Below are 9,899 nucleotides of genomic sequence, written 5' to 3' on the forward strand. Positions count from 1 at the left end.
AGGAAGGCATGCTCAAGTGCCCCTTGTGCTCTTCCCCTTCCCCCACACACTTCTGGCCGGGGCAACTGCAGGCTGCATCTCCAAAATCAAAAGTGAATGTGTGTTCACTTGCTTATCAGTTCAATCTACACAGCTTAGACTAACCTGTGAAGAACGAACTGATTCAGCCACAGGCTTTTCCACTGTCTTTACTTAGCCCCTTAAATCAGAAAGCCATGCTATTCCTTTTTAGGTGGATTATTCCAAGGGAATATTTAATTTTGCAAAACGAGAAAACGACTCATTCTGAATATAGACTTTGAACTGGCAGCCAACTTTTAATTTGAACATTCAAAGACAACAGCTAATTTCACAAGAGGTTTTTGGAATTAAGCAGGAGACAGCTGTGGTGCTGGCACTAGCTATGGGAATAAAGCCTGTGCATTAGCTACACAATAGCTATAATACTTTATAGACAGAAAGTTTAAGAAAAATAGCCAAATGATTAGTTATAAATGAAATACCAAAGAACACTCTTTTAACACAGTTGAATACCTCAAAATTGTAATTTCCACCCTCAGCAATTAAGATTGAATTTCTCTCTCTAATGTTTATTTGTAGTCTACGGGAGAGGAATATTGGGACATGAATAAAATAGAATGCATACTGTGCCTAAAATACAAAAGCTCCTCATTCCACTGTGAAAGAAATATATAACAAATAATTTTTCATTTTATTTATGCACATAACTTGACTCAGAATCAAGGTGTCAAGTGACTATTACCTCTAGGAAAGCACACTAAGAAAGCACAGCTTGAGTTTAAGCCTGGGTCAACACAAATCCATATTTTATGTAGCTTTAGAAGAGACAGTTTCCTCATAACATTAAGATTTTGCTAATACAGTATACATGTTGATCAAGCAGTTAAACACAGTTCCAAAATGCTTTTCAATCATCCAAAAGACCTAGCCCCAAATGTAATAAGATATTATTAAACACATTTTAAATAACAAAAGCATTAATAATTATGGTTGAATTATTATGGTTTTAGTAAAAATGACATTTTCCTTTGGTGAAGCACATTAGCCAGGGAAGAGAAATCAAGAGGACATTGCATAGAGAATAAGATGTCCATCCTTATGTAAAACAACTGACCTATTATATTATATATATTTCAGTATATTTGTCTCTGACCTAGAATTTTAATTAAAGAACATATTGTTTTATGGTTTAGAAGTTCTGGTTAACACAAAAAAGGATTTCATTAACTGTAAAGTTAAGCTATTAAAAAAAGGACAGAATATCTCATTTAGTTCATACCTATACTAAACAAAATGCACCAAATACATAATGTTAATTCCACCAGGTCTCCATGACCAAGGTGGAACATATTAACATTCACAATAGAAAAGAAGATCTTGTTTGCTTTTTGTCTTTGGAGAAATTGGTACAACTAGTACTGCACAAACAGGTAGGCATTTTCTTATGATGCACTATAAGTACATACTATCTTTTTCAAATAGTCTGGTGCATATAGTCCTGAAGTAGGTTAAAAACAAACTAACAAAGACCCCAAGAAATGTCCTGATTCTTAAAGCAAGGTAATAACATTTCACAGGAGGAAAAAAGCTATTAAGTCAAGGTGAGCTAAAACACAACAGATTCTGCACAAAACATTAATATTCCAAAAGCATGTCTGTCTGTCTCAAAACTTGCAAATGCTAGAACTAGCACTTCTCTGTAAAAGGCAGCCTGACTCGCCTTAGAAGAGGCGGCAACTGTGACTGAATAGATTTCAAAGATCTATTAGGCATTTAAGGACACAACAAATAGAGTTGTTTGCTAGCCTAGCCATAAGAAGCAAGGCTTCTTTGGTAGTATCTTTTATTGGATCAATTGTATACTTGGATGAGATGTTAGACAAGCTCTTGGGCACAAATCTCTCTCCTAATTATACAGCTGGTCCAATAAAGTAAAGCCTTGCTTCTTGCATTCACTAGACCACCACAAGTACAACACTGCACTTATTATACCTAACAATGTCATCTTGCACTTAACTTGCACTAGAAAATGGGTGCAGAGATTCTTTCTTCAAACTCAGTCACATAAGACCATTTAAAATGTCACCTCAAGGGAGCACCACTGAAATTCTCTTTCCTAAATATTTAAACAAATCTGCCTGAATAACTGAAACCACTGCTGAGGGGAACATTATATGCACGACGTGGTGGTCAAGCCTTTGCTCAGTCTCCTATATAGGCTATGTGGTATATGAACAAGCTTTTAAATGTTCACCAGGCTGTTGCTTCCCTTTAAATAAGATTTGATTGACTGCTATGTTGCCAAGCAGCATTAAGCTCAAAACTAGATCTAATTAATTGCTTTATGTTATAAGCTAGGAAAGACTAATGTATCTTATCAACACCCATGCTGAAAGAGAATAGAAATGGATTCACAATTACGCTGGGTGAGAGAGAATTTCTGCTTGCTTCATTCAAGCCTTGTAAGAGCTGCCTGGAGCTTCGCTATCTCAGTATCACTTCCTAGATCTGAAACAATTTATAATGTATGAAGGCTGTGATGACAACAAGAGGAGTTGATCTATGAGTTATGATCTTTAGAGTAACTTTCCTTGTTCTGTAGATAGTGAAGTACAAAAGCAGTCCTTGGACACTGCACAGTCCATCAGTCTTAAGAAATACAAATTCAGGAATAGCCTCCCCCAGTGGACAGATAAAAAAAAGAAGAGCTGAAATGGGCAGCTCCCTGGATCCTGTGAAGTAATCAGCTTCCTCAGCTAAAGCTGAGGAAGCTAGCCCATGAATACATGAAGGGGTTAAACTGCAGCAAGTCAATCTGTCCTGATTAAAAAAAAAAAAAAAAAAAAAAAGAAGGATACAGCTTCTAGAACTGATAGCCTTACTCAAACAGCAGCACATTTTCTCCTGCACAAATCAGAGACAATTTTCTCACGCTTTCAAAGGACTGCCTTCCAATATACAACCTGTTCATTTCTCGCATTTTCAAAGGCAGAGTCTGATCATTTGTGCACAGCTGTCACACCGATTGCTTCAGGTTTGTCACAAGCCTCTTTCCATTCAGGCAGCTGTAGCCTTACAAAATTTTATCTAGCTGGCAGCCTAGATAGATACCTAACAGGTCTCATAACTGCTACCCTTAAGCCCTCTGAAAACCTTCAAGCTCAGATATCCCATGACAGACAAAGGCATATGGATATTGTTAAGTGCTATGCATGGCTAACAAGAAGAGAACAGGACAGGAAGTCAACAAAGCCATCCTTTCCATCATACCTTTTAATCAGAAAAAAACTAAAACTGACAACACTTTACACATAAGTTTGACATATGGCACAAATATAACCAGCCGCCACCTGTCAGTCTCCAGACTGGACTCAGATTATTCTGTTCTGTTCTTAATGGCTAGAAACACACTTTTGAGCTGTCTTGAAATGGGTGTTTAGTCATTGCATATTAAAATATATTAGGAATTAAGAAAGTCCATGGTAAGTTGAAGCCATAGTGGATATCACGTCGTTACCCTACAGCCTTTGTTAAATTTTTTCATGTCTGTAACAGGATATGGTGGAAAAGCAATTAAAATATCTCACTGTGGATGCACAAACATAAATTTAAGCTTCACATGAGAATCATACTAAAAGGCTATCTTTGCCCCTCTTCACGCAGCAGAATGGGTACCTGATTGGTCAGGAGGGCAGTCAAAGGCAGGAGGATATGATGTCAGACCCATCTGTCCATGGAGCTGCTATTGGCTATAGAAACCAGCATACCTTAATGATGTTAATCCAGTATAGGCTCATAGGCTCAGGAAGATCTTTTTCCTTTTTATTTATTTAGGGCTTTCGGATGTCTGCTGATGACAGTGGGAATCATTCCTTTGAGTTCAATGGGCTTCATATCAGCTCATACTCGGAACAGTTTATTTCTGGTTTTCACAAAGACTGCTTATTTGAGCTGGGAAAGACAGTTACCATCCAATAAGAAAAAGCCTTCCTTGAAGATTTTAATGTTCATGGCTTTAATAACCATCATCAATCCAACAAAAATAATGAAAAACAAACAAACATGCAAGCAGCTCTAAAGATGTTGAAGGGTTCTTAATAAGCTTTATTATTCTAGCCCTTGGGAAAACTGACCTTAAGCTTGAACCCAGTTTGATTTAAAGTTCAAGCCTAACTCAACAGACTTCACAAAGAAGCCCTTCCCTCCCTGGGCCTCAAAAACATCTCCAGAAACCACAACTTGAGAGAACGTGTCACCAACCATCTTCCCTTCCTGTGTGCAAACAATGATAGTTTCTCCTACCATTTACCAGACATTCCCATTCACATATTAGTGACAGAATCTGCTTGCATGAATAATTCACATTAGGATGTTATTTAATGCAATTTTAGCTTCATTCAGAGCTGAAAGCAAGGAGATGTGACACACCTCAAGAAGAGCCAGCTTTTTATAGACCACTACAAAGTGCTCTGTGGATGACAACTTGGGAACTGCTGTTCTCTCCCATTCTTTAGCATTTTGCCTGAGGAGGACTGCCTGCCATCTGTGTACAAGCAGCAGCTGTTTTGTGCCACAGTTTGATGACACGCTGGCACAAAAGCAAGAAGTTTAATCTCAGTCAAATACCTCAGCTTGTCCACTTTTGGTACAAGTAACATACCCATCATGAGAGGTCCCAGACTTAAAGAAAGATGACACAGCAGGAGGTCAGCTGGACTGAGATGCCTCAGCACAGCTGTATCACAAATCTTAAACTGAAACAAAATACCTTGCCAGCTAGCTCCTTAATAATGTATTTAACACACACAACCTACAGATACTTATTTTTAAGCTCTGTAAAGTCTGCACCTTTGCTTGTCATATTTTAATTAGTATGAATTTATATTTTGCAGGTCTATTTTAATATACATTCAATGCGCTGCTTCATTTTTCTTTACAGTTTTTATTCATATTATATATTCTAAATTCCTGAAGGTTTTAACCTCAGGAATGCTTATTCCTTAAGCATTTTAACCTCTTTAAAATTTCAGTGTCAGCAAAAGAAACATACTGTACCTAATTTGCCTTCATTTCCACTTATTCTAAATCCCATTAAAGTAAACTGTATCTTTTTTTTTAATATATTGGCAAAGACGAAGTGCTTTAACCCTGAGCAGTAAGAGCTTGCATTTAATTGAGTTAAAGACTTAAACTTGGATTTTTATTTTCCTTTTGACCTGGGCTCCCTGTGATTCAAATGAATTTTCAAGAGAAAGTTAAGAAAAACATAAAACAGACAGTCCTGCTGCGGAAAGAGGAAACCCACGCAAATAGATGAATGTTTGAGGAAAATCTATTTGATTATTGTGCTTACTGCCATAAGGGGATAAAAAAGAGGAAAGGAAGGGAAGAGGAGGGAATCTAAATTTAGGAAGCATAATGCTTCCCTGTGGTTACCTACTCAATACCATCCTATTCTTTACATGTTTTACCACGGACTGGGAATCATAATCAAGTACCATCCTCTCTTGTCCTATCCGCCACCAAACAACCAACAAAGGCAAGAAAGCAGAACAATACTACTACAACTGAGTAATAAAGTTGTTAATGTAGGTTTGTGTGATGCATTTCTGTTGCAAACATCTGTTTCCCTTAATTTTCAGTAGTAGGGTGACAAAACAGGAAGGCACTAATGGAGCCATGACTTTTTTTTTCCAAGTCTGGTTCCACTGCAGCAAATTTGCTCATTCTATGTTACTTTCTTTTAGCTTTTACTTCTCTTTCAATTCTTCGGTAACAAAACAGAGCATTATCATAAGAATGTTTGATCAGTACATCGCTATTACAGAGATGGATAATAAATGCCTGGATTGTAAAGATTTTACATCATGTACAATTGTAGCAAATCAGGTAGAAACGTAAGATGTATTCCTTTAAAAAGCAATAACCATGTGATGGAAGAGGAAAAAGAATAATGTTCCTACCATGATGCCTAGTGGCAGGCTAAAATTCAAATTATTTAAAAAAAACCCTTTTAGAACAACACATTATGAAAATTGAGCAAAATTAAATACATACTTATACCATTTATACTACTTCCCTTCTGCATTGTATTTCTCTAAGACAATACAACACATTAACCAGGTTCAACTTTCTAATTATTTCTATCTGTAACCCTAGGTCCCAGTGCAAGATATTTTACTTCATTATTTGCTTATAATTCAAACGGCTTGGAGCAAAGATAGAACAGATTCTACGTAAAACAGCTAACTACAAAATGTTGTTATAAAGACAACGTTCTTGCTAGCAGTGCTCTCTAACATATATTTTAAATATTCCTTTCTCATTCACAATAATTTAAAACATTTTTTCTTATACCCTTAAAGGTATACAACCCTATTTTTTGCATAGGTTATGATGCTGTTTGCTGCATGTCATCTATATGTCTTTTAAAAGTCATAATATTCAAATGTGTTAAGCTCTATCCATTATCTAAATATCCAAAGACCAAAATCTAACAGGAAGGTAAAACTCTAAAGCTAGGTTAAAGGAAAAAAGAACAAAACAAAAACTTGCAAATCATATAAAGGCAAAGCATAATAATGTAGCAACTTAGGATATTTCGCTGTTTGGAACATTTTTAGTAGTAAAGGGCAAACACACACAAGTAGGACCAGTCATCCAAACCTCAAACCAAGCAACCACCCACTTACCTCTGACAACCTCTTCTACAGATTCTGTAGTTGTAGTGGTAGTAGTAGCAATGCTGGTAGTTCTTTCAGTAGCTTCTTCATACTCTTCCTCTGTCTCCTCTTCAACCTCCTCGCCATCATCATCGTCATCATCAGCATCTTCATCTTCCACATCCGTTACTTCCTCCTCTTCCTCTGGCTGTTCTTCTACTACCTTATCATCACTGCAAGGTATATATATAAAAAGGTTTGTTGAGACAACAATGGAACACCTACATGGCAAGACTGACAACACTATACTTGGGCCCTTTCAGAAGTGTCACAAAGAATCCCTTTTCCCATAAAAAGCTGGAACTATGGAGAGAAGCTTGATGAGATTCTCCATTTGGAGAATAAAAAAATTAAATAAATCAGTCAGCATCTGATAGCACAGAGAAGAAACTGTGCCTGGTATCTTGCTATCACTGCAAGGTTCCACATGAGAAAAACTAGACGAAGGCACACTGAATAATGTCTTGTGTTCATTTGTTTCATACTGTTAATAGGGTTCAGAATCAACAATTATTTTGAAGGAAACTCAAATAAGTGGAAAATAATCAGATGAGGGAGTAGCAGTGTTGACACAAGTGAAATTGTACTGCTCAAGAAATTCCTCATCCTTGAAATCTGCAATTGATAGCCTAGCATTACAGGTACCAATCTGGTGTTTTGCACTCGAGTTTTGTAAATTGATTTAGACCTAGACTTGTCTCAGCTTCTCCAATGGGCAAGAGTAAAGGTTATAAAGGTTAAAATACAAAACAAAACAACTGAACCACCCCAAACTGACGGTTTGTTTCCCACTTCGCTGATGACCGAGCACATATATTTCAGGAACTATTTCATCTGACAACAGCTCTCTTTCCTGCCTAGATGATCTGTTGAAGTCCCTTCTGACCCTAGCATCTATGAATCTATGAACCATATATGTTCCTAGGCTTTCCTTTGGAACTGTATTTTTGGCAAGCCCAACATTTTTACTTCCTCTTCAGTAAAGCTTTTGCTACACAATACTTATGTCCCTGCCCCAGTCTTCCCCCCATTCTTCCATTCAATATTTGGTTTTTCATAACAGCATGAGATAATAGTCTAACTATAAGTTTCATTCAAGAGTGCTCAGTTAGTGCATCTTTGGGTAACTGTTCATTGCAGGTAGATTTATTTAATATTCAGATGGGTATTCAGTATTCAACCAACTGAATCATAGACACCATACCTTGTAGGCCTGAACAGGAAACCAAGGCAATTTTGCCTCTGCACAATGTCTTGAGCAGCAGTTCTCAAGTTTATACATCCTGTGACCTTCACTGGGACAACCCTCCCCCAAAGCAACTTAGGAAAGGTCAATAACTGTGTATTGGCTCCAGGTTACCTGAAAATCACAAGGAAGACATCATGGAAACATCCAAGATCACAGCACTTGCACCAAATTGATCTATTACTATTGATCTATAACTACCTGAAAGAAATCCTGCATATGAGCTCTTATCAGTGCTGACTGTAACAATGACTTTGCCTTAGTCTGCTGCAAGTCAGAATCAATGTTGAAAAGATCCACCACAGCAAAACTACCAGTCGCCCTCAGATAGACATCAGCCAAACTAAAAACAGAAAAATGCATACTATTCACTGAAGAAGCTGTGAAAGCAAGTTTACCTATCAACTCAGCCACCAAGACTTGGGTGAGCTTAACAACTAACATGGTACAATACTGCTATAACAGTGTTTGGGAAAAAATGTAAGAAAAATGCAGACCGGTTTGAAGAGCACTCTGAAACCCTTCTACCACTGGTTGAGAACAAAAGGACAGGACTAACTATAACAAATCTCCAAACATAAACCTAGAAAATCTGAGAAAGGCTTGAAGAGAAATACAAAAGGAGGCTAAGAGATGTGCCCAAGATTTTTGGTTGAAACTCTGAGATAATATTCAGAAAGCAGCTGACGCAGGGGATAGCTGTGGAATGTACCAAGTTATCAAACAAGCAACTGGTCCAGTCAAGAAGAAAACAGCTTTGCTGAAAGACTTAAACAGAAATGTCAGTACTGATAAAAGAAAGAAAACCTTGAGCGTTGGATTGAGCACTATGGAATTACAAACTCCAGTGAGACTGAAATCAAACATGAAGAGCTCGAAGGCTTACCATAGTTCGAAGTATGATGGATTCAGACAACATGACTACATCAGAAGATTTGCAGAAATCCATTAAATTAATTCCTGGGAACAAGACATCGGGTAACAACTGTTAGCCTGCTGAAATCTACAAATGTGCCAGCAACAAATTACTTTGAAAACTTCATGAGTTATACTGCTGTATTGGGAAGAGGAATCAGATTTCAAAGATGCTTGGGTTTGTACAATTATACAAAAACAAGGGGAATAGAAGTGACTGTGACAATTATAGAAGTATCTCCTTGTTGAAAGTCATTGGAAAAAGTGCTACTTGCATCATGCTCTCTACGCTTCAACCTCTAGGTGAAAGAATCTATCCTGAAAGTTGATGTGGTTTTCACTCAGGACGCTTCATCATTGATACGATATTTTTGGTCAAGCAAGTGGAAGAAAAGTGTAGAGAAAAATAAATACCACTGTACATAACCTTCACTGATATGATGAAGCTCTTCAATACAGTCAGCAGACAGGGCCTTTTTACTGTTCAGAAGAAACAGGGTTGTCCCTCCAAACTGCGGAATATAGTTCACTGATTACATAAAGATATGAAGGCAACTGTAGTGTATGAGAACAAAGAATCAAACACTTTTGATAATAAGCAATGGGGTGAAATGGGTGCATCTTAGCCCCTGTGCTCTTTAACAGCTACTTTTCAGTCCTGCTTCTTCATGCATTCAAGGACAGCAATGATGGCATTTATCACCAAACCAGACTAGATGGAGGCTTGTTCAGTGTTGCAAGGTTAGAGCGAAAACCAAGGTGAAAGAGCTGGTTCTGAGAGATTTCCTGTTTGTGGATGACATGGCCGTGGTTGCCCACAGTGAAACTTCCCTGCAAAATCTCTTGGGCACATTTTCTGAATCATGCCATCCTGAAGCTCTTGCAATTAGTCTCAAGAAGACTGTGATCATGTACCAAGGGGTGAAAGAACCAATACCTGATATCACTCTGGAGGATAAATCGCTTGGTTGTTGACAGTTTTTTGCTACTTGGGT

At 37.6% G+C, this 9,899-nt stretch overlaps 1 protein-coding gene across 4 annotated transcripts in view; it reads right to left on the minus strand.

Annotated features, from left to right (window-relative positions):
• The window catches only part of APP (amyloid beta precursor protein), a 312,221-nt gene that overhangs the window by 123,964 nt on the left and 178,358 nt on the right, over positions 1 to 9,899 (minus strand). For all 4 annotated transcript variants that reach the window (XM_006035443.3, XM_006035439.3, XM_006035438.3 and 1 more), the window contains exon 5: positions 6,714 to 6,916. In XM_006035443.3, coding sequence (XP_006035505.1) covers positions 6,714 to 6,916 — 203 coding nt within the window. The remainder of the gene's footprint in view (positions 1 to 6,713; positions 6,917 to 9,899) is intronic.

This window comes from Alligator sinensis, unplaced genomic scaffold, assembly GCF_000455745.1.
Source record: "Alligator sinensis unplaced genomic scaffold, ASM45574v1 scaffold1151_1, whole genome shotgun sequence".
Classification (NCBI taxonomy): Eukaryota; Metazoa; Chordata; order Crocodylia; family Alligatoridae; genus Alligator; species Alligator sinensis.